This window comes from Talpa occidentalis, unplaced genomic scaffold (assembly GCF_014898055.3).
Source record: "Talpa occidentalis isolate TD23 unplaced genomic scaffold, MPIMG_talOcc4v2.1 talOcc4.6, whole genome shotgun sequence".
NCBI classification, from domain to species: Eukaryota; Metazoa; Chordata; class Mammalia; order Eulipotyphla; family Talpidae; genus Talpa; species Talpa occidentalis.
In genome coordinates, this window is record NW_023604972.1 from 107,029,132 (window position 1) to 107,054,815 (window position 25,684).

The window sequence follows — 25,684 nt, forward strand, 5'->3', positions numbered from 1 at the left end:
TTGTTTTATTCAATTCTGATTACTTAGTTCTTAAGATAGCTGTTTCTCCTAGGTTTCTAACTCTGTTTCACTTACTTGGAAGCCAAAGGGCACAGGTTTGGGGAACAGTGGCTTCCAAAGGTTTTACAACAGAGAGTAGGAGAAAACAGAAATAAAGTGTGAGCAGCTCCCTCAGATCTTATAGTAATTTAGAGTGTTTGGTAAGGCTTGGGGAATGCTGTAACTCTTTCACTTTAGATATAATCCCAAGCAGTTTAGATACATCAGGGATTTCTGTTGCTCCCAAGAATAAAATCTATGCCATGTCCAACCACTAGATGGTGATAAATCACTTCCCACACAGTTCCCTGTCCTCAGTTTCCTTTTACAGTACGGAGAGGCAGAAAAAAACTTTTTGTTTCTGGCATGATATCTGAGCCATGTAAAACAGACACTTTGATTCTAAAATTCCAATATATACTCAATATGAGGTCATAGGCTTTGATCATAAGTATAAACTTTAAGACTAATTCAGGGGCTTTCACGCTTTTGACAAACCAACAATAGAAAACTTAATGTCCATACATAGAAATAACAGTTCATAAATGGTACTTATACTTCTTATATATAATTCATTCTGTAATGTATTCTTTCATTAAACAAATTAAGCCTTGGCCATGAACTATTAAATTGTTTGTGAGCCACTAGAAGATGGATCATGATCTGTGGTTTGGAAAAAGTCAGATTTAGTTCTGTTAGTCTCACCATAGTTTTTCCTTTATTTCCCCTTCATGCCATTTCATTTTGATCAGCCAGACACAGGTAGTCACACAGGTTAGTCAGTGACAGGCAGCCCCCTGAACCAGCAAAGCCGCTTTGACCAGTAGAAACCTCAAGGAGAACCAGCCGCAGGAGCCGCTGAATCTGCAGGGCAGACTAGACTGTTTCACGATGCATGAGGAAAAATGTCATCTCCTGGGCCTTTCTGAAAATCTTCCTGTGCCAGCTCCAGAACCATCACCCTGCAGATCATTTTGTTCTGTCCTAGCTTTCAGCTTCTCTGTGGTATATCCATTCCATTGCTTTTTTGATTTTGAAACCAAAACACTGGGTTAGATCTTGTAATATATAAGTTGCACATATTAACATTTCATATAAAAAGCTCTCTAATTTTAACACGTTTTCTAAAACATTTTTAAACATAGATTTTAATGATTCAAATTATTAAATGATAATATGTGCTTCTTATCTATGCCTGAAATAAGGCTATGCCCTTCTGCAAAGTTTGATATAGTCTTTCAAAAAGGATTGATGAATCACCTATTTAATATATCCACTAATGCTTTCGCAAGGGCATGGTGCCAAATGATGCTGTGGAAGCCTTGGCTGGTAGCCTGGGGAAAAGGGAAGCAGATCCAGATGATGGAAAGCCTGTGGAGGATAAAGTCAAGGTAATGGCAGCTCAGAAACTTTTGGAAAGTAACTATCATGGATCACGCTCATTGGCCTAGTTCAGGTAGTCACTTTTACATATAGGTATTTTCCACAACATGCAACCAGCTGGCTTCCTCTTATTAAGCTAAACTTGAGTGGCCACACATGTTTAAACTCAGCAGTGGGTGTACAGCAAGTATATATCAGAGTCCTGAATCTTACCTTGTTCACCTGCGTTCCTCCTGCTGAGGACTCAGAAGTGGCAGCTACCTACGCGCCTCAAAACTGCCCAAGCCCAGCTGACTTCCGAGCCTCTCAGCTGGACACACTGTTAAAGATCAGGTAGATGTAGGAACCCCACACATATAGTCACGTGTATGTTTTAACCTAGTGATGATTTATTTGCACCAAATTTAGCTACTTGGACATGGGGAAAAGCTGTATTAATGGAAATGGTACAATCTTTATTCAGGAAAAAGCCAAAGAGGAGGATCGTGAAAAGCTTGGAGAAAAGGAAGAAACAATTCCCCCTGATTATAGATTAGAAGAGATGAAGGTAAACAAGCTGTTCTTTTTTTTCTGTTATTTTAATTCATGTGCACTGAATTCCATGTGCATAAAGAAGGGAGAGAGACATACCTGGTATGTAAAGATCTTGTTTCCTAATATCTTGGGCCTCCCCTGGTGGCGCAGCGATTGAGTGTTTCCTAATATCTTAAACATCAGATAGTATTAGTCCACCAAAATACTGTTAGAAGCACTAGCTATGAAGCTAAAATATTTCCAAGTGGCCATTCATTCTTAAGTGAAAGAAATCTAATGTCTCATTTCCCCCCATCTAATATATGGTTTTATAGTGCCAGTAATTGAAAAAAAAATTAGAGAACTATATTGTGGCTAGGAAAACAGAAGTGAGGAATAATAACTCCTTTAAAGAACACTTTGCAATGTCTATATATAAACTACAAGATGGCCTGTTTAACTTGAGTAAAGTTGGCCCATTTCCTTTATTTTGAATGCACAGAACAAGTCACACAGGGAGACCTGTTATGAATCTTGTAGGTTACGTGTAGTCACTAGAATGGGCTGATGTATGGACAATGAAACAAATGTCATTTTCACAACATGTTACTGCCTAAGAAAATACTCAGCCAAACTGCACTAACCTTTCAGGAAAATTAAGTTGATATTCTCCTTACACATCCATATGCACTAGTCCATTTATTTGACAAAGACAGAAACTGTACTGAGCTCTCCCTGATTAAAGTTTAATTCTGGATACCTTTATTCTGCTTCCTTTCTGCATTTTAGAATACAGTTGAAACCAGGGCATTTCTGTTAATTTGGGCTTGTTTATATGCTGCTTTGCAGTTCACGAGACCTGCTTACAGGCCCCATGTGGTAAAGGCTGATCAGGTGCAGGTAGCTTCATAGGAGGATGACTGCTTTCTCCCTATTTGTTCTGAATTTTAACAGCAGTTTTTAAGAAAGCAGTTGATTAGCTTTTTCTCACTGCTTTATCAGCCTCTGAACTTGTTGATCTCACACATTATTACCAAATGCTTTACAGCATTTTCAGATGCAGTATAATCTCTTGTTAAAATCTTGCATTGTTATGTATCAGCTATGCTGGTATCAGGCCTCTTCAGATGCTAGACTGCAAATTTCCCTTTCCAGAAGAGATAGGAACTTGTTTAGATGTGGAGTGTGGAGAGGCAGTCCAGTCCCCCCTGGCCCTGTGTGTCACAAGGGAAATTTACTGCCTTTGCAGCTAAGGCATGGTGGAGAACAAGTCCAGGTTTTCCTTTCCCTCCTAACTGAAGAAGTCAGAACCCTCAGAAGAAAGGGCGAAGGGGAGTAAAGTTGACATGAGTCTAGACGGGACCAGGAGATACTATAAACCATCACACCTCCTCGCATTTTAAATAATCAAATACCTGATCACTGTCTTGGGAGAAATTATACTGATAGTCATGAAGTTATTTATTTTGTGCGTGTCAGTAAATGGGATCCACCATTTATTTATAAATCCCCATTTTACTAAAGTCTCAAGTGCTTTAATGATTTTTGTCCTAACACTCAGAAGTGGCCCATAGAACCATTTGAAGGTTGATGACATCTAAGCCACAAGTTTCTCAGGAACTGCCTGTAGAGTGGGCTCCCTGAGGGCAGGGACTTTCAGTCTTAGCTGCTGTGGTTTTCCCAAGACTTTGTATACAGCTTGACACAGAATTGATTTACAGTTCAGATGCATGGTTGATAAAGCTAATTAGCTTTTTCCAGGTGTCTTTGCGATTTCAGCCAAGATGATCCTTATCCCTGTACACCAGTGTCCTCCCATAACACCATATGGCACATACACACTGTTGGAACATTGATCTCCTGCACTAGTTTGTGGGCTTCTGAGTGAGGTCAAAGCTGTGCGGAAATCATCTTGACACCCCTGTGCCTAGGGAATGCCTGCTAAATGTGAGCTGCTTGTTGACATGAACTGATTAGAGCATATTCTCCAGTGAGAGAATTTGCTTCCTGAAATGATGAATCTAATTTCTAATGTCCAACAACATCACATATAACCGGTCAGCCCCTTAAAAGAGGTTTACCATTAAGGTCAGTGGGAAATAATTCAGTGCCATGTTTTTCTTCCGTGGACAGGGTAAAGATGGAAAACCACTTCTGCCCCAGATGCCCGAGGAATTGCTTCCAGTAAGTACTGTTTCTCTGAATCTGTCTTCTCATTTGGCTCTCACTGTTAATTCAGGGAGGAAAGAGCTTTCCACTTAATGCAGTGATCCGCACGTAAACAATGACATTTTGAAGATGAGGTTGTGCTTGTTGATACATTTCCTGCTTCTTGCAGCCCATGAATGACGACCTTCTCCTTGATGCTTTGTCTAAGGACTTCACCAGCCCCACAGATACTTCACCTCTTGTAAGTGTGAAATGTTTGGTTTTCTTTCCTTACTTTCAGAATGGCAGAAATAAATGGAAACTTAGAAACTTAGAATCTGACTTAGGAGCTGAGGAAAGAGTTATGACCTTTAACTTATAGCCATTAAAAATTTATCGTATTATGAGATATGTTTTTAATAAACACTGTTTTCAGCACTGCAACTGATTGAACCAATGAGCATGTCTTTTATCAAGTAGATCTGTGAAAAGAGAACTTAACATTGAGTTCATCCCAAATTACTTCTCAGACAACTTTACCTGTTGATAATTGTATATTTGTCATTTTCAAAATTGTCTTCCATATGAACTCCATATGGAATAGAGGAAATTCTGTTACTAGAAAGTTTGGGGAGTGTTAGGTAATAGTAAGCAGGTTTCCCTCCTGGAAGATTTTCAGGGCATTTATGTTGGCTTTTATATGCAAACATACATTGTACAGCAGAGTTCCCAAACATCACTACAGAACCTCTTTTGTGGAAGCTGGGTTATCTGTTTTCACGCTTCCTATGTGAATAACAGCATGGACAATCAATACATATCAGTTGAGAAATAGTGAGCAATAACTAGAAAAAATTATAATTCCTTCAAATAGCCTATCAGTAGCCTGAAGCACTAATCCACCAAAGAAGAAATTAATAACCAGTATGTGCTCCTTACTGCATCCCTATTAAAGCACCACACCAGGGCAGTTCAGTCACACCAGCCCAGAGCCTTCCTGTCATCCTCATCCACACAAACACATCAAGACAGAGAAAGGCGCCCAACCCAGATTTAGGGAAGACTGTAAAGTGAGCAATATCCCTGGAATGTGGTATCAGGTCCTGACAATAATGCAGAACATATGAACAAGTGGGGCTGGGGGAGGACCAATGCTTTCATTTATTCCCTTCCCCAAGTAAATTTATTTGCTCCGCCCAGAAAGGGATATAACAGTGAAATGATGAGATAAAACAACCACTTTTTTAACAAAAAAATCTTACTCTTCTGCTGGATTTTAACAATCCAGCAAGAAAGTGTGTCACTGATACAGTTAAAAAAGTATAAAAGTTTTAGTAAAAGTCAAATGATCAAAATAGAAAATTATTTGAGAATAAGCTCCAAGAACTTTGGGGGAAAAGTATCATACTGACTCATAATTAATGTTCAAATATAAAAATATAAAAGTTTAAAGGTGCTCTAATCTGAGATCCTGAATGAATTTTTATCCTGTTGGGTCACCCTGAGGATCATCTGAAAATAGCACAAATGACAATAAAATAGAACAAATTCCATTTAAAAAGAGAATTTTTAAAAAATTCCAGTAATCGTACTGAAATCAAAAGGTAAACTCAGAATACATTATTTACAAAATCAAGACAGGCCTCCCTGGTGGTTAAGACGCAACCTATGAAGTTATCCACAGTGACTGAAGCACGAATTCGATCCCTGGCCAGGGAGCTACCCACATGGCACAGCAGAGCTCTCCTGATTTCCCCGCTGCTCCCCTCAGCAGTGTATTTCAGTCAGTCTGCCTGTTCTGCTCCCCACTCTGGTGAATCCTCTTACCCCCTGCACCTCTGGGCTATACCCCAGTTCTTGTATGCATAAATAAATAAAAATCAAGACATTACAAATAAAAATCTTTGATAAACAGTGAAAGCAGTATTAATAAGTTATATTGATTGTCAAAATGTTCTTAAATAATAGAGAAAAGGGGAAATGTGATTAATCAATTGTTTATTGAATTTTAAATTTTAATATTAATTATAAAGAAGCTATTGTTTTAAATGTAAATAGTTATTGTAAAGTAACCTCTTAAAAAGAAAGTAGCAATAACTGTGTTTAGGAGATAGAAATAGCAGCCTGAGAGGCACCTGGCCAAGATTTGTTTCTTTTGAAATAACTAATACAATAAAATACCACAAAAGTCAAAGAGAAAAACATCTTACAAATAAAATATAATTAAATTTTAAAATGGCAAGTCATCAGTGTAAGAATCAACTAAATTCAAAGTTCAAAGTCAGTTTTTATGCATGTCTAAGATTTTAGAAAACACTGGCAGATACAATAGTGAAAAATTTTAGAAATAAAATGTAACTTTAAATTGAGAAAGTGATGATGATTATAAAAGAGCAACTAAATATGAAATATGGGTTTTAATTTTCTAAGAAATTTTTAAACAAAAATACATACAATTCATAGACCCAACAAAAGAAAAACTGAAGAGATTAAAACTCTGCTCAAACTTTCCTTAAAATTAACACTTGGAGGCCTCCCTGGTGGCGCAGCGGTTGAGCGCTGGGTTGCGAAGCTGCCCGCGGCCTCTGCGGCGCCGGTTCGATCCCCGGCTGCTCCCCGGCCACCGGAGGAGGATCCCACATGGTGCGTAGACCTCTCCTGCCACTCGCTGCTCCCCTCAGCAGTGTACTTCAGTCCTTCTGCCTGCTCTGCTCCCCACTCTCGCTCTGCTGAATTCTCTCACCCTCCCGCACTTCTGACTGTACCCAGTGCATGTATAAACAAAACAAACAAACAAATAAATAAATAAATAAATAATAAATAATAAAAACATGCCTCTATAAAAAAAAAAAATTAACACTTGGAAATGTTTAACACTAAATATTTCCTGTGTGACATAAGTATGTCCTGAAAAAGATGCTCTGTATAGTTGCTCCTACAACTAGTGATAGCCCTACTATTAAGATTTGATCAATATAGATTATCGACTTATGCACTTAAATCTATAGATGAAAAATTAGCAAATAGAATATAAAATTCTTAAAGTAATTGTTTGCCATTGTCTAAATATTCAATGGCAGGAAAATAATACAGTGTATCAAAATAGGATAATCAAATAATTATGTCCATGTAAAAGATACATTTCAGATTTTACATATATATTTAAATTAAAACCTTCAAGAAGTAAACAGTCTTTTATATGTTAAAGTGTATTTAATTCCAGGAATCAGATATTTTGTATTAAGCTAGAGATATTTTTCTTAAAATCAGAAAATAATGAAAAGTTCATTTTACTGTCATTTCTGCTTGATGGTATGTGGAAGAGTAATTAACAACCCATGTGAAAAAAATTACAGTCTAATTGTAGTTAACACATTTGTAGATAATGTTATATATGCTATGTATATTATTAACAGATTAGGAGATATAATTATCTAATATGATACATCAGACCTATGTAAAGAAAATTGCAATAGAAGGAATGAATAGAAAAATTAGAGCACGAAGAAATTAAAACATCTAAGAGTTTGATTAAATGTCTTAAAAGAATGACAATTCTCTCCAACCCTTTTGTTATTTTCTTTACTAAAGTTGCAATAAGGTTTTTTCTATAACTCAATAAAATTCTCCTAAAATATATCTGAAAAATTAATGCATAAAAGTACAGAAAAATACTGAAAAGCATTTCAAAAGAAAAATACTTTTCAGTATTTTGGGGGAAGACAAACTAATTCAATAAGACACCAAGGTTTAACATGCAATAATGACAAAAACCACAATTCTGATTCAGAAAGCAAAGCCATAGGTCAATGGGGAAAGAATCAAGATGTAAACATAAATAATAAATTTATCACATTTTTATAAAGAGACAAGAATTTCTAGCAACTTTTGAGAGGGACTTTTGGCAGGATATAGCTAGTACCATAATAAAGCAGTTCAGGAACTTAGAGCAACTAATTACAACAAAGAAAGCCCAAAAACCACAAATAATTGAATGTACAACAAGAAATGGGTAAACAAAGCTTGGAACTCTTAATTCATTAGATTACTTGACATTTAGAATAATAAATATGAATAAGGAATAAGAAATTGTGTAAAATACTAGTATGGAATAGGAAGTAGAATAAAAATTACTTGTAAGATAGTATCACTATCCATCTCTTGGCGCTAGAGACTAAATAATCATAAATCTAATTAAGAGTTGTATTGAGAAACGGCAGTTTTATATACAACAAATCATAAAAATCTCACTTCTTTTTGAAAAAGGAACTTGAAAACATTGAAGTTTCCGCTGCTGTTTCTGAAGTGCTTTCCAAAACTCCAGCTCCAACCACCCACTCTGCAGGAGCCCCTCGGGTAAGCAATATCTTCTATTTGTTTTTCTAACAGCAACATTAGGGGGGAAATTAGGGTACCTGCTTAAAGTGAAAATAAACCAAATTGTTAGGAAGATCAGGCACCTTCTTTTTCAAGAGAGTCATGATTAGTGATTTAAGGAGATGATAGTAAATATCCAGAATGATTAAATGAAAAAAAAGTCTGAAAATATTTTCACCACAGTTGTTTTTTAGAATTGAAAGTGCAGTGATGTGCAGATGGATATGTTCACATTGTTACATTTGAAAAAATTTTTAGTTTTCCTGGTGATTTTCTTCTTTATATTTTTCCTGACACATGCTGTAAATAATACCCACTATTTAACCTTAAGTTTATTTTATGAAATTTCCCAGTGTTTGAGTTTCTCCCCCCCAGAATTCACAAACCTACTTTGGAATAGCATTATTTTTCTACCATTCATACCAGTAAAAATTTGTCATTTTCATGTCAGCAATAGAAAAAAGCATTAGCATCAATATTGTTTTAATTATTCACATGTTCTGAGGCAGGATTGTGGGACCAAAGCTTTTCCAGATTTCCTTGATTAATTTTCTGTGAAGCACAAAATTACACATAATCAAGGAGACAAGGGCACATCAAAAGATAAAGAGATTGCCCTAAACCAGATAACCCGTCTCCTTGGATTAAAACACAAATGCTCCGTTGCTAGATGGAGATGAAGTAGCTTTGATGAAGTCAGCTCTGCTTCCTTTCCTTTTGATGTAGCATCAAAGCTGAGTTACTGCTGTAGTCTCAGATCCTGAATGAATTTTTATCCTGCTGGGTTAGCCTGAGGATCATCTGAAAATACCCAGAGGCACAGATGACAAAACCCAGATCTGGCTGTGGTAGCATGTATAGCACCACTAGCATCTGTAGTCCTGAGTGCTAATGAAGCACTTAAAACGAGTAAAATACTGTGTGTGTGTGTATGTGTGTGTATGTACACCTACAATGGTGACATTCCTGTGCAACAGAAAGGAGACACCATTAGTAACTCAGGCTAAAGTTTCTACTTCAATTCTTTATTTTTTAGCATTTAAACATCCTTGTTTGGTTGTTTTTTGTTGTTTTTGTTTTGTTTTGTTTTTGCAGTATAGGATTTCTGTTCTCAAGTGTGGTCACCATAGTTCTCCCACCACCAAAGTGCCCACAGTCCTTCCTACACTACGCACAGATCTCCTCTCCACATGTTCTCTACTCTCCCTCCCTCCCCGTCCCTTCTGTTTCAGATCTATGGTTTGCTTTCAAGGGTCAGACTTAGTTTGTCTTTGATCCTTTGTTTGGTTCCTCTGGATTCCACATGTAAGTGAAACCACCCAGTATTTATCTTCTTCCTCCTGGCTCTCTTCATTTAGAATAGTCCCTTCCAGTTCCATCTGTGTTGCTGCAAATGGCATGAGCTTATCTTTTTTGATCACTGAGTAGTATTCCTTTGTGTATATATACTGCGTTTTCTTTATCCGCTCATCTGTTTTGGAGCATTTAAGTTGTTACCATATCTTGGCTATTGTAAATAATGCTGCAGTAAACATAGGAATGCAGGTTTCATCTTAAATCAGTGTTTTTATGCTCTTTGGATAAATACTTAGCAGTGGATTTGCTGGGTCATACCCATTCAATTCTTAACCTTGATCAGATGTTCTGCCCTAATTGAGACTCTACTAAGAAGTCCACAATTTGCATTTCACAAGTATGTTTTAATATGACACCTTTTTCATCACTTTTCCTATCTAGTTTTAGTTAATATTTTATTTGAACATATCACAAAAACCTAGAATTAAAGCTTTATTTAAATGAATACACTTGAGGATCAAAGAATGAACTAAGCAATCGTAATTATACCCATTCTTTGCTGGGAACATTAGAATGTCACCAGTAGTGTCACATACACTGAAAGCATCTTAAGGCATTTTCTAACAAATGAGGCCAAGAACACCACCTTTCTAGGAGGGACCTGTGGTCCTGAAAGATGAAGACATCTGGTAGGGCTGGGGGTACAGGGGTAGACAGGCCCAGCGATGTGTGAGTGAAGGTCCCAGACAAAGACCACCAGGCAGCCGTGCCTTTCACCCACCCTGCCCAGCTCCCTGGTGAAAATCCCACAAGCTTATGGAAGTCCTAGTGTTGTGTTAGGATCACACTCCAACAAGTGATGTCATTGGACACCATTAACTAATTTAGATTTTCATTTTAGCCGAGTGACAGTAAAGCCCTCGACGATGCCTTGGATCAACTTTCTGACAGTCTAGGGCAAAGGCAGCCTGATCCAGACGACAACAAACCAATGGAGGATAAGGTCAAGGTAAAAAAAAAATTGCTATTCTTATAGCATACCCTCCTCAAAAAGTAAGGAGAAGCTCACCCTTTAGAGTAGTAAATGGTTAGCTTAAGTCTCTTTTTTCCCTACACTGCAGTCTATCTTGTATTTTATTTCCTCAGTGAGGACTGTGTTGTGCAGATTCAGGCAAAGGTCCTGTTTGTGAAACCAGATTTTGTTATGGTGGAAGAGCATAGCTCTGCTTTGTAAATTGCCTTTTCCAATGTTATCTTTCCGTGGCTTTATTTGGTATTAAAAACATAAGTATGATAAACACACATGCACTTTTTAGGCAGACTTGTAGTGGCAGAGGCCACCTAAGTGGAACAAGTCTTCCCAGCAGCCTTCATAACCAAATCTATGTACAAACTCCTAAATCAAAGAGCACTGGACCAAGCGTTCAGCACCATGCAATGGTGTGTCTGCAAGGCATAAACTGTTGACAGGCGACATTTTATACAACATGTGTAAGTACTGAACAATGTACTTAACAATCTGTTTAGCTTGGAACTAGGAAGTAACCAGCCATATCCATGTCCAGAAGAAAAGGACATTTCTAAGAATCCTTAATTTTGATCCTATCATTTTCTTAGAAATACTGATGTGAATTTAACCTATTTTTGCAAAATGGAATTATAATGATGCAGGACAATAAAATCTATGTAACTGGATTTATGACTGAACAACCCAGCCCCACCGAGGCAGAGGTGCCTGGAGGCAGGAACTGCTCACCTAACAGTCCGTGACTTCCTCGCCTGTGTCACCAGCAAGCCTCACACCCATTCAAATTTGTTACCTATTCCAGTCTCTCAAGAATTGCTTATAAATAGTCAAAGTGGCAAATGGTACCTCTAAATGCCACAGTACAATGACTTCTTTAATGAAAAGTTAGACTCAGACTCACATAAAAAGATATTTTAGCTCCTTATATGGTTTCTGAGGATAAACATTTAGTCATCTATTTCAATTTAAAATATAGGTAGAAAAAGCACCACTGTGGATTGACATAGAAGCACATGCATAGACTTACCTTTTTTCATTAAGAGTCCACTGCAGTCATTTCACTGGTCTGTGGCTTATAAAATAAAAACAGGCTATATATTCTGCTTCAGAAAAGTCCAATAAATGTAGAATGCTGCTTTTTAAATGTATTCTCCATGTGAAGGGGGAAGTGAATAGTAATTATGCTTGTTTGATGTTTATAGGAAAGAACTAAAGCTGAACATAGAGACAAGCTGGGAGAAAGAGACGACACTATCCCTCCTGAATATAGACATCTCTTGGATAATGACGACGTAAGTGAAGGGACATGTCGGGGCTGGACTAATAGTACAAAGCTTGTGAAATGCAGATCTCACTTGAATGAGGTAGGAGGTACATTTTAACAATACCATAAAAATATAATGTGATGAAGGGCTTTTTATACCTCTGAAGAGCAGGCTATTAAGAATGCTGTTTAATATTTGTTGGTGCAAATAGCATTGTAGTTTGCCATGCGGGAACTGTGGCGTAGAGTTGAACAATACTCACCACTCGTGTTTAATAATGATTCCAAGATGCGTGCACTGATGATTCTCTTTGCAAAAACGAGGCTGTTAAAATGACTCATATAATCTTGCGAGCAGAAAGAGGGAACTAGTACTAGAATTAAAAGGGACAAATAAATGTGGCACCTCCAAGACTTAGGGTTTCCCCTACTACACTTCAGCACAGTTGAGTGAAGACAAGCAAAACCATATTTCTAATCACAAGTTCTATTTCCTTATGTAAATATATGCTGGAGTAATCCCCAGCCTTCTGTCTCTGACAGGGAAGCCAAGGCTAGGTCAATCTAGTCCACCCCATCCTACTCAGCTCCTGTTGCAAATCAATTAGATGAAAAATAACCCTTTCTAGGCCTGTTCATCAAATAATGAGGAAGCCTAAATTACATCTTCTTTTTCTGTACTGATTCATTGATAGTTTTGATGATTCCCTGGTTTAAAGAGCTTCCTTGATTCCTATTATAGAAATTACTTCTTGTTTGGGGCCTCCCCTGGTGGCACAGCAGTTGAGCGCTGGGCTGCGAGGCTGCCCGCAGCCTCTGCAGAGCCGGGTTCGCTCCCTGGCTGCCGGCGACGGTCCCACAAAAAAAAAAAAATTACATCTTGTTTGTTTAGTATTCCTCAGAATAGCAATTCTGCATCCTGCTAGAATCATCCTTGCTTTGATAGCACTAACTAATCCTGCTTGTATTCTTCAGGAAATATATTTCTTAATGCCCTTGTCTTTAGACAAGAAAATGCCTGACAAGTTATTTACAACCCTGACTGAAAAAAATCTATCTGTAGATTGTTTCAGTGCCTCAAGTCTTTCCATGGTGTAATAAGCTATATAGTAAATAAGACAGAGAAACAAGGTACTTTTTGTAGCATTTTAAGTAGAATTATAACACAGGATGGCAGAAGTTCCTAAATGTTGCTGGGTTTTTTGTTTTTGTTTTTTTTTTACTTCTAGGACCAGACTTTCTTGCATTTTTCCTAAGACTTTTAAAATAGTTATCGGGAAGTTAAGCAAAGCTGGCAGAGAAGTAGTAAGGCAAATCTGTATTCCATCTTACATAAGTTACTGGATAACAGTCTATAAATTCCAACTATACCTAAATAAACCTTTACAAAAATCTGCTTACCCAGTAGTCTGCCTTGTTTTTCAGAACAAACCAGTGAAGCCACCTACAAAGAAACCCCTGGCATCAAAGGTAAACACTGTAACAGCTTGTTTCCCTAAAAAAAAAATTTTAGCTGTTTATTTTGCATTTAGAAACTTGAAATTTTATTGATTGCCCACCATGTACTTGGTAATGATGCTAGGCGCAAGTGTGTATGGGTGGATGTATTCTCTCTCTCTTTTAGTCTTCACAAGACTCCTTAAGATAGTAGGCAGTTCCATTTTCCAGAGTAGAATATCAAGGCTCAGAGAATATTGGGCGACTTGTATAAAAGAGTAGAAGAAAACAGAGCTGTCAGGATGTTCATGTTTTAACATCTCCTTTATTATATTGGGGGAAGAAAGGCTGCAAGTTGTGCTTATACACAGAGACACACATTTCATTTAAAGTGATGTGGGAAAATGTCTCCGCATTTGTGCCTCTTCATTGATGGTAGTTTGTTAATATATCAGAAACCTGAAGATGACCAAGACGCCATTAGCAGTCTTTCAGGAGATTTTGACAGCTGTCCCCCAACTACAGAAGCCTCAGAGCAAACAGCAAAGGTATTGTGGTTTTTCACATTGACTTCTTTGATTGTGCATAATTTTCACTGTGATATGAATTCAGTGGTGCCAAAAAGTTGAAAACAGAAAGAGTATTTCCACTTCTCCCACAAACACTATTATTTAGTCTGGTTCTAATTCATATATAGTACATTGCTTGACATTATTTCATAAATGTTTTCCACGTTGTTTTATAGTCCTACAGGCATCACTTTTGATTGCTACACTATTGTACAGCATCAGTGCTATGCCTGAGCTCCTTTAAAATGAAAACAGCCCCTTCTGTATGGTGCCCTGGGGTTTCCACCCATTTTCAGCCATGCCCTGTAGGTTGATTCTCCTACTTATTCCTCAGGGCCCAGTTTAAGCATCAGTTCCTTTAGCAAGACTTCTTTTATGACTTCTCCCCTCCCAGGCCACTGTCAAAGGTATCTCTCCCATGCTTCCCTGCTCTCTGGGCTGCCTATGTATCGGGCTGCCTATGTATCACACCACTGTGCTGGGCACTTTATACAGCAGCTTTGTGTCCTTTCCCTCTGTGCTCAGCATTAGTGACAAGCCTATTACACAGCTAGTGCTCAACATGTGACTAAAAAGTGAGAGAAACTGTTTCAATAAGTATATGGCATTTTACCTGTAAACCACACTCTTCCTTCGTAAATCAAATAGGAAGAAAAGTAAAATGAGTGCCCCTCATGGTTATTTTTAGAAGAATTAACATAGCACATCTATTTGCTATTATTTTGGCTGTTATGAAGTGTTTTCACTTGTTGAATTGCCACTTGTTCCTGTGTTGAGTGGTTTAATTTCTCACTCCTGGAAAATTTGTAAATAGTACCCTCTTGGTTAATGTGCTTCATTTTTCTATGTGACCTGCCATCTGTGGTGGTTTCTATTATTCTATTTCTCTTCCACAGCACTTAAAACAGGGACCTATTGTTCTGTTGGCACAGAAAAAGCCACTTCTGATAGAAACAAGCTCTGTTTTGACAAGCAAAATAAAGATCTGGGTAAATCATGAATGTGACCCATGTTTTTCTCCTACCTTAAACATTACTATATACATCACCATTGTAATGCTTAAACCCAAAGTTTGCCATTATTTAATCAAATTGGAGCTCTCCAGGCTACTAAAAAGAATAGTCTAGATTGATTTTATTGTAACCAGTTAACTAATTGCTAGATGGATTGATGATAGCAATATCCTCATTTCTTTTGCTTTAGGACAAAGATAAGAAGAATGTTTCCAGTTCCAAAGTCCCCAAGAATGGGGGTAAAGCAAAAAACTCTGCAAAGGTAAACAGTAAATATACCACAAATTAATTTAGCAATTATATATAACTATTCTTTCAGTCATTTAGTTTTGATTAGGACATTTTATTCTAAGTAGACTCCATCTTGCTAAAGAAATTCTTGTTAAGTAACTGGTACTTTAGAAATTAAATGAACTTTGATAAAATTCAAAGTTCCTGAATTCGCAAGTCTTGTTAAAGCACCACCAGAGTTCCACACTGCTCTGGAGAATGCCACACAAAATGACATAATGGACAAACTCATTGTAATTATACAAATGTGTTCAAGTTCTTCCATTACTTTAAAAGTAGTCCTCAAATTTATAAGTCTTTATGCTCTATTTCCTTCCATCCCTTTACCTCCTTTAAAAATCTAGAATTACTATTACTACCACTATTACTTGGCTTCTCCCTAAGTTCATTGGTTCTTTATCAATCCTAGTTTACTTGATCTTGAAGTTGGCTGCTTTGGGGCCTTAAAATTGAGGCTGTAATGGACTGAGACTTTGGGAAATGTTGAATTTGGTAAATATATTTTGCACCTTCACCTCTCCAAAGACCCAGAGCATTAGTTCCTACTGCACATTCCCACTTGGATAACACAGTAGAGTTTCATACACTGTATTTCATCAAATCTAAATTGCCATTAATTATAAAATAAGCCATTACTTTACCATTAAGAGAAAAAAAGTCAGCTGTTTATCATAAGAACCATAGCAAACAAATACTAAAATCAGGGGAGTATGTGGCAAAACCAGCAAATGCGACTTATATATAGAATTAGGGAAGATTTTAGAGTTTCTATGATCTAATACCAGTTTCCCCCACCATCAGAAAGTAGAGCAATTCCTATGAAACCTTTTATAAACTGAAATGGCAAAAAGGAAGCAATTACCATTAACTTGTATGGAAAACTTTTTGAGCCTTCCCAGGTTCCAAAAATAACCTACTAAATAAGATATAAAGCCTAAAATAACACTCATATAGTAAAAACAGGAATTACATGATATGTACACAGTATGTATGAAGTGGCTCAGGGGAAGGAGCTCTGGCAGTGCCACTCAGTGTGCAACGCTGCTGCAAAACATGTCAAATGCTGCTTTTGCCTTTTGTAATAAAAGGCAAATCCTCTTCAAATTAGTCATAAAGTGAAGAGGCATAAAGGGAGCTTGCAAAAAGTGGGTGTCTCTTTAAAACACTGGGGAGGGAGGACTGTTTAATACAGTATATTTCATGTTCCTCTAGAAAGTTGAACTAAGGCCAATGAGTAAGTTGTAGCGTCTGGTTTCTTAGAGTTGGGCATTAATGGAGCATAACAGTTGGGAATTTCCTATTAAAATTACTCAATTTGGTCAGGAAAGGAATGGAAGTTGGATGAGGCAGCTTCTAGGTTCCTTCTAGTTCCACTAACATAAGATTCATGGTTATTACCATGATCCCCTGATTACAATGAAAAATGAAAGGTGAAGCTTTAAAAACAGTATTATAGCTACATCAAAACTCAAATAAGATGTGACTTCCAGTTCAAGATGAATCCACCTCCTTGCATGGACACCCTAAATCTAAATATAGAATAATTTCCTCTAAAAAGATGTAGTATTGGCAAATTAAAAAAACCCACCTCAGAACAGCAGTGGAGAAACAGTCTCCTCATAAACATCACTCCCAAGCTCAGCAACCTACAGCTTAGTAGGGTACTCAAAACTTGGAGCTTCTTCCTGATGACTGAAGGATTTGAATCTACTTTGAGCACCCCAAATTTTGAGATACAAACCTATTAAATTAGCCCCCCCAAAAGAGTTAACTTTGAAAGCCAACAGGGGTCACATACTCACTCTCACCTGCCACAGAGTCAGAATCCAGCAGAAGCAACTAGATAAAGAGCATACACATTTTCTTTGACGGAAGCCTAAATGGCTTATCTTACCTAAGAGACAGACATTTAATTGAATACATATCCAGAGGGCTGCTTAAATACAAGTTCATCTGCCAAATCACTGGATATACCACATCAACAAAATGCAGGATAAAATATATTTCACTTAAAAGATGAAATGATAATCTCTATAGATGCAGAAAATTTAACAGAAGTGAAATTCCATTATGACAAACTCTCAAATTGGACTTTTCATAGTAAACTTGATGCAGTACATAAAGATGTTAATTTATGATGCATAAACTTGAAATTTTTATGTTATAGGTAATGCTACTTCAATAGTTTTATTTTAAAATAAGTCAAAGTGGGTATAGAAGGAATGTACCTCAACATGATAAAGGCCATATGTGATGTAACATTTTCATTGGTGAAAAGCTGAAGGTTTTTCATCTAAGACCAGGATGAGACATGGATGTCTACAATATGCTTTCATTCAATATAGTGTTAGAAGTCATAGCGAGAGTAACTGTTAAATAATTCATACTACCCAAAGTAATCTAATCCATACTTTCCAAAGCAATTTCTGGAGTCACTGTAGTTCCTATGAATATTCCCATGCCAATGGTATATTTGATAGAACTACTGGGTTGTCATAAAAGTCATGATGCATTTTTGCTTTAAAAACAAAACTACATCATGACTTTTATGACAACCCGGTAGAAAAGTAATTCAAGTATGTATGGAACTACAAAAATAAACCCAAATAGACAATCTTGAAAAAGAACAAAGATGGAGGTATCACCTTCTCTGACTTAAAATTATTTTACAAAGCTATAGTAATCAAAACACTATGGTAATGGCATAAAAACATACACAGATCAATGGATTAGAATTGACTCCAGAATAAATCCACTCCTATTTGGTTAAGACAAAGAGACAACCATATAAAATGGAGAAAGGATGGTGTCTTCAATAAATGCAACATGCAGATGAAGGTGTACCCTATGTTGCACCATAATATAAAAATTAGTCCATTTTGAGTTAAATGCTTAACCAATAAGCAGCTTAACAATGTTCTTGGCAATGATTTTCTGGATCTGACTTTTCAAAAGTAAAGACAACAAAAGCAAAAATAACAAATGGGACTACATTAGACTAAAATGCACAGCAGAGGAAACCAATAATGTGAAAACATAATATACCAAATGGAAGAAAATATTTGCAAACTATAACGAGGAGTTATATCCAAAGTTCATAAAGAACTCAACTCAATAAATATAATTTAAAAACGAACAGAATATATTTTTTCCAAAGACATACAAATGGCCAACAGGTACATGAAAAGATGCTTACCATCACTAATCAGGGAAATGTAAATCAAAACCATAATGACATTATCACCTCACACTTGTAAGAAAGCCTAAAATCAAAAAGACTAATTGTTGAGCATGTGGAGAAAAAGGGGACCCTTGTGCACTGTTGGCTGAACCAATTTACATTCCTACCTCTATAAAAAAGTGCAGGTTCCTAAAAATTAAATATAGAACTATGACATGACCCACTAATTCCACTTTTGGACATTTATCCAAAGAAAAGGAAAATTAACTGAAAAGGTATATGCACAACATAGTCCTTGAACACAGATGAAAAAAAATAGTGTATGTATACAACTGATTATCATCCATAAAAAAAAAAAAAAGGAAATCTTAACCATTTGCAACATGACCATTTCATGAATGGACCTCAAGGGCATTGTGCTAAGTCAGTCAAAGAAAGAATTACCATATGATCATATTTATATGTGGAATCTAAAGGCAGAACAAAAAAAAAAAACTAGCTGATGTATTGGTGGTTGCCAGAGGCAGGGGTTGGAAGTGTGAGGAATATGAGAAGGGGTCAAAAGATACATACAAATTTCCAGTTATAAAATTATCTACTTGGAAGTTGCAAAGAGCACATCTTAAAAGTTCTCATAAGAAAAAAAAATTGTGACTATGAATAGCAACAGATGTTAACTGTGGCAATCATTTCATAATAGACAAGTATCAAATCATTGCTGTACACCAGAAAATAAAATAATGGTACATGTCAATTATACTGCCATAAAAGATCATGAAATCCACAAATACAAGAAGCTGGGTTGATAATTTTATGCTGTCATACCTCAAACAGATTTAATAATTATTGACTTTAAGATATACAAAGTTCAACTCTTAAAAAAAAAAAGCCTTTTTGACCAATAGGCTTAGATGATTAGTCAGCCAATAATGCCAGTACAGAAGGCATATAAGAGCTAATTGATGATTTTGTGTTCCTTTTTAGGCAAAGGAAGAAACTTCCAAGGCAAAAACTGATGAAAAAAATACAAGCTAAAGTTTACACTACTTGGTAAGTTAGGTGTATGTTACAAAATGAAGACTTTCTACTAACCTGTGTGTTTACACATGAGAGAAACGAAGTCCACTTCTTGAGTATTTTGGTTTTTTTTTTTTTGCAATAAGCATTTTATATCAATAGTTAAATCTATGGACTAAGTACCTGAGAAACACTAAATGGGATGACTAACTGGAATATTTACAAATATTAATCTTATAATTAAGAGCTCTTTAAAATATTAGACCCAGGTCTTAAAAAAATGACCATTTGAGTCTGACTTTTTTGGACACCCAAATACTCGTGATTACAGGTGCTATGGCAAAGCAGAACTAGAGGTTACCCTTTATGTGAAATATTCTTAAAATACTGAGATTACCCTACATACTAACACATGGTGTGCTGGGGAGAGGTACTCTTATCAAACCAAGGACAAAGGAAAATAAAGCATAGGCTCTCCCCACAGTGAGGAAGATGAGCATTCCTGTAACACTTTTCATAAGCCAAAATGGCATGAAGTGTAGAAGCAATTGCCATCAGTTTACATGGAAAATGAGTGTGCCTAGACCTAAAATAACCCACCCATTCATACCAGATAACATAAAACCTGAAACAACACCTAGTAAGAGCGAGAATTATGTGATACATATACAGCCTATATGATGTAGGTCTGGGAAAGGAGCTTGCTGGCATCACTCATGCTTGAGCAGCTGCTGCAAAACAAACTGAATACTATTTAGCTTTTTGCCTTTAAAAGTAAAATTCCTCTCCATTTTCTTTCAGTTAGCAAGAACAGGCGCTAATGTAGATCGTTCAAAACATTAAAATGCCGTAACACAAACTTCCGAAAAGCAGGAAATATCTGTATTATGTTTGATTTTACTTATTGGTGACTGAAGCAGTCATGTGCCCCAGGGAATTGCAGAGCTCTGTAATAAAAGCTTGGCCCTTACTACTCACAGACAGGAGATCTTATTCTAAGATATAAAAAAGCTTATAACCATTTGGCTTACCAAAGCCTAAGAGGAATCAAAATGCCAGGTTAAATTGGGTTAAGTTCTCTACTGTGATCCCCTTTTTTTTTTTTACTATAACAATGAAGGTTTGTTGATTAGAACTGCTGCAAAGATTTCCCTCCAGATAAAAAATGCTAATCTATTCATACTTAATCCTTGTTGTCTGTTTTGTAATGCTTTTTGTAAATGATACATTTACTATGTAACAAGAGGATCTATCAATGAGTCACTGGATCTTTTTTAACTTTTCAAGGTATCTGCATATAAAATCTTCAGCTGGTGGATGGTGGCTTTTGAAGAACAAAAAGACAAAAGAACATTTTTCTGGGTGGCTTCTAGACAGTGGTGTTTGTTGAGACTTCTGACATCCTACACATTGGTTTGTTAATTCTTTTCCAGAAAAGAAAGTGAATGTCTGGTTCACCTATGCTGTCCTGAGTATTGATAAACTTTGAATTTTTTAAAATTGCCTTCAGTTGAGAGAGAAAGGAACTTTATATTTCTAAGATTATATTTGCTAAAAGTTTTACAGCAACACCAAAAAAAAACCTTTGCAATTTTTTGCACATTCTACACACAGTGCCTGTAAATCTCATGAGTATTTTCAGTTTGCACTTTTTTTGGTTAGCACTTGGAAAACAATGCTCTAAACACTTTAGTGTTCTGATTTCTCATTACACCGTCCTCTGGCATTTGAACTCTTTGGGTTAATGTTCATAAGTCAAAAAATTGTACATTGAGCACATATCTCCTCTTGGGCTGCTAATAATAAATTAATAACCTGGATAGACCAGGAAGCACTGTACTCCTGTTTCAGTTTAAACTCTTCTTTGCCAGAAGTTAGGATTTCTGTACCTTATAACCAAACATACCAAGACTTGAATCAAGTCAGCACAAGAATATGTCCCTGCCTAGCAAGTTCCAAGAAGAAATAAAACAATGTTCTTCACATAGCTTGATCTCAGTTTACTGTACTGTGCTTTTCTGCGGAGTTTGCTGAGAGCCGCTGACACACTAGCCTTGCCTGCGCAGCACCCAGCTGGGCTTTAGGAAAGTTAGGCTTACCAAATCGAATGTCTGCTTCAAGATAAGACATCTGAAATTAAAAATATGCTTCCCCTCCCCACAGCAATTTAAAAACTAGATTCTGATATCTTTCCTCTAATTTTGGTTTTTCATTCATTTCTAAATGAACTATTTGGGAATACAGTACTGCTACTGTAGACTGGGTTTAATATTTAATTTCATCCTTATTTCCTGCTTATGAATGCAGAAAGAGATCGGATACTATAAAACTGATTTGGAATTTGTTTCAGAGAGCACAGCCTTTCTTAGCTGACTGACTTCACCAATACTGTCTAATGGGGAGAGGATTAAAAACACTGATAGGCAAATTTTGTTAGCTTCTAAAATTCTCTTTAAAAACCATGCATATATTTAAAGGATTTCAGACTTCATCTACTTTAAATGCTATGTCTATCCCATCGGAGATAATTATTCCGCTCTAAATCTGGGAACTATAAGCCATTGTTCTGGTAACTAAACAGACCTTTTCAAAGTACTAGCAAGAAAAATAAAACATGACTTACCTACCTAGAATGTCCATTTGGGTAGTATAAAGTGTTTTAATTCATTTTAAAACAAAATGAAACCTTTTGACTTTGACTAGTTTTTGCAAGATGACTGCAGTATTATTCCATCATACGTCAAAGTATTTTTGAGTACGTACCAAAATCCAGTATTTGAAGAAGTGCCTGTGAAAGTAAACATTTAAAGGACTCCAAATAGGCTTTATTTGAAATGTTGCTAGTAATTAATGACTCGAGTAAACTACAGATCTAAATCAGTTCTTTTAAACTGATTTAATTAGGAGGAAATAATAACAAATATCTGCTTAGAGGTAAATAACAATTTATTACCAAAAAGGTTTCTGCACACTGTTGTATCAATATGTCTACTTAGAAATTGGACTTCTCCAAAAGCAAAGATAGGCCCCTCAGATGACCAAAACTGGATATCAGTTATTTACATGTTTCATTAATCAAGGTATAAAATATAAGTAAAAATATTTTACATGAATCTTGGCTTTGTACATTTTTTAGAAGGAAAATACCCAGGGGGTAATCAGTGATTTCTGTTTATTTCTTTTAAACCATTAAACCCTGCAATATGTATTAACATGGAATTGGATGCATTTATGTACATTCTATATTAAAACATTTTTTCATTTTGCAACATATTCAAAAAAATTCATTGAGACTCAATTCAAAAACAACTAGAATCACTATATTCACTAGAATATAAGCAAACTTTTAGTTTTATACCACATTATTCCTTATTTATAACTCTACAACAGCTTATTGGTAAAAGTGCCAATAATGAGTTACTTGAAAAATATGAACTGGGCCAAAATAAGGAGCAGGGAAAAGAAACTTTACCTACCTAAGGATCAACAGCTCTCAAGTTCAACTTCATATAAAAGGTTTCTCCTGTAGACCTGAATGCACCCTGCTTTTTCAGGAGGGACACTTACCAGTCAGTCCCTGAGAAAACAGATGACCCACTCAATTAGGATCATCTGGGGAAGGTTCTATATGGATCTTTTATAAAGGTATGAGCAGGATCTGCGGAAACCACATGTACATGCAGGAGTAGTAAGAGCCAGCTTCCCACTCACCCCTCATCCTAAGGGTATGAAAGGAGTAATTACTAGAACCCAGAGATGGAGAAGGCTATGTAGACTGTCACTGGGGGGCAGTGGGGGTGGCAGCATAGGCAACATGCCAGGGAACAAGAGAAACAGCCCCATTATGCTCTCTCACCCCAGTTCTGATCGCCTCATGCATGGTGCAAGGATGAGGAAGACAGCAAGCTGGACAGGCCTGTTCTGCCTTAGTCACTCACTGATCCAGGTGTTCATTGTTCTCTTTAGTTTTCCAAGGAGAGTGAGGTAACAGCTTATGAACAACAAACTTGTGGGGCGCCTGTAGTGTTTAGGCATGACATGTTAAGTGAGAATAGGTACAGATGGTCCTGAGTCACTTCATTAGATATAATTTTGTTATGAGTGAAAAAAAATCAATTCCCTACATAGGCCCCTGTGTGGAATTTGCACACCTTCTCCTCATTTCTGAGTGGGTGTTCTCTGGGTGTTCCAGTTTCTTCACATTATGTGAGACATGCAAATGATGTTCACTGTTGTATCTAACGTGTCCTAGTCTGAGTGTGGTTTGGGTGTGAGTGTGCCCTGTGATGGACGGGTGTCCTGGCGACATGTTTTCCATCATGCATTGAGCTGCCAGGTGATGCTCTGGCCACCACATCCTGAGTTGGAATCAACAGATTGGAAAATGAACTTTACAAATTACTGTTTAATATTAGAATTGCTTGAGTATTTACTTGGAATTCTGGTGATGTTTTTGTGATAAGAAATGTGCTATAGGAACTTTTGTTAATCATCGATTAGCCTATGGTAAAATGGTTCTAAGTTATTTCACTTTAAGGCATAGTTTCCAAAAATTTACAATGATGTTAAATGAGGACTTACTGTGCCTTACTCCCCTGCAGTGGGGAACCCACCATTTGGGCTTACATTGTAGAGCAACTGCTATAAATAAAAAACACATGGTAGTTAATAACCCATCAAAAAAAAAAATGAGCAGCCTTTTCTTAGCTATGGCCAAGGAGTTGAAGGGAGAGGAACTATCTTCAGCAGAAACTAACAGCCATCTCTAACTTGAATATTTCATATTCAACAAAATTTTGGTGATTGCAAATCACAGGAACTCACGAGAAACCAGTTGTTACAGCAATTCAAGCTTTTTGTTTTGTAGCCACATTCTAATTTTATCAAAATTCTTGTCCATCCAACGTATGTTTTCCTCAATGGTTTCAATTGTTTGCTGGACACAACGGAGCTGAGAACCATTTTCTTTCAAAGAGCTGAAGAATTCTTTTACCTTGTGAGGAAGAAAAATTTTGTGTTTTTAAAATTTTACAGGAAGCACATCTAACTTCAGTCTAGTTCAAAGAAAACTGAAGCCAAAATTCTACCATTTGTCAAAATTCGGTATAGACAGCAGCTCTGGGTGTCTGGAGACGATTATATACACATAAACTTAAGCTATAGGAACTGAGCTTATGCCTCATGATGTCAAGTTTTGTGATTGTTCTCTGCAGCTCTGTTATTTATTCACAGTTGCCAGATTCTAAAAGACTGCACTGTTTACCATTTTATAATTAAGGTTTAATTGAGTGTGTCTATTAATGTGTATTCTGTTATATATACACACAGATGCAAACTTAATTTTTTAAAACATGATAGCTAAAAAGCAGATTGAGCAGAGTATCATTTTGCCAAGCAAAATAGTTTCATCCACTTAAATGCAGTCTCTCTCCATGGCTCTGTCTTTGTTATTAGAAAAACACTGTGGGAAACAGGATTTTTAGCAAATTGTGGTGGTAATACACAAAACTTGCCAAATCTTTTATATCCTAATCCACAGTTTATGTTTTGTTTCCTCATAATAAAATCCACAGAAAGTTCCTTAGGCTTTAAAGAGATAAGAGATTCTTTGTTATCTCTTCAAAAATATTTTTTTTTTTTTGGTATTTTACTGTAGAATTTTTAATTTTATTTTTATATTCCCCATACAATTACAACCCCTTTATTTTGACCCCAAGCCCTCCTTTCCCTGCCCCCCAACCCCCATAGAGTGTGTCTGGTTCATAGTTGTTTGTTGATTTTGATATTTTCTTCCTTACAGTTATTCTTCTTCCTGGTCCCTTATTTAAGTTTTCTAGATTCCTGCTATGAGTGAGACCATCCGGTATTTTTCTTTTTCTTTCTGGCTTATTTTGCTGAGCATGATCCCTTCCAGCTCCATCCATGTTGCTGCAAATTGCATGTGTTTATCTTTTTTGAATGCTGAGTAATATTCCATGGTGTACATGTACCACATCTTCTTGATCCAGTCATCTATTTTTGGGCATTTGGTTTGTTTCCAAAGCTTAGCTATTGTAAATAGTGCTGCTATAAACATAGGGGTGCAGGTGCTCTTTGGAATTGATGTTTCTGTGTCCTTTGGGTAAATAC

The 25,684-nt window shown here is 36.5% G+C and overlaps 2 protein-coding genes across 10 annotated transcripts in view; one reads left to right on the forward strand and one right to left on the reverse strand.

Annotated features, from left to right (window-relative positions):
• CAST (calpastatin) overlaps nucleotides 1–22,804 on the forward strand; it is a 113,385-nt gene extending 90,581 nt beyond the window's left edge. For 7 of the 8 annotated variants that reach the window (XM_037530337.2, XM_037530339.2, XM_037530340.2 and 4 more), the window contains 12 exons: nucleotides 1,332–1,430; nucleotides 1,886–1,969; nucleotides 4,069–4,119; nucleotides 4,274–4,345; nucleotides 8,350–8,439; nucleotides 10,658–10,765; nucleotides 11,986–12,075; nucleotides 13,473–13,517; nucleotides 13,940–14,032; nucleotides 15,257–15,328; nucleotides 19,523–19,588; nucleotides 20,843–22,803. In XM_037530337.2, the coding sequence (XP_037386234.2) occupies nucleotides 1,332–1,430; nucleotides 1,886–1,969; nucleotides 4,069–4,119; nucleotides 4,274–4,345; nucleotides 8,350–8,439; nucleotides 10,658–10,765; nucleotides 11,986–12,075; nucleotides 13,473–13,517; nucleotides 13,940–14,032; nucleotides 15,257–15,328; nucleotides 19,523–19,573 (855 nt within the window). In that variant the 3' untranslated portion in view covers nucleotides 19,574–19,588; nucleotides 20,843–22,803. Of the gene's footprint in view, nucleotides 1–1,331; nucleotides 1,431–1,885; nucleotides 1,970–4,068; nucleotides 4,120–4,273; nucleotides 4,346–8,349; nucleotides 8,440–10,657; nucleotides 10,766–11,985; nucleotides 12,076–13,472; nucleotides 13,518–13,939; nucleotides 14,033–15,256; nucleotides 15,329–19,522; nucleotides 19,589–20,842 lie in introns of all 8 variants that reach the window. The other variant, XM_037530341.2, reaches the window with a different exon arrangement.
• Nucleotides 22,465–25,684, reverse strand: part of ERAP1 (endoplasmic reticulum aminopeptidase 1) — a 48,663-nt gene continuing 45,443 nt past the window's right edge. For both annotated transcript variants that reach the window (XM_037529778.2, XM_054688254.1), the window contains exon 19: nucleotides 22,465–24,548. In XM_037529778.2, coding sequence (XP_037385675.1) covers nucleotides 24,393–24,548 — 156 coding nt within the window. In that variant the 3' untranslated portion in view covers nucleotides 22,465–24,392. The remainder of the gene's footprint in view (nucleotides 24,549–25,684) is intronic.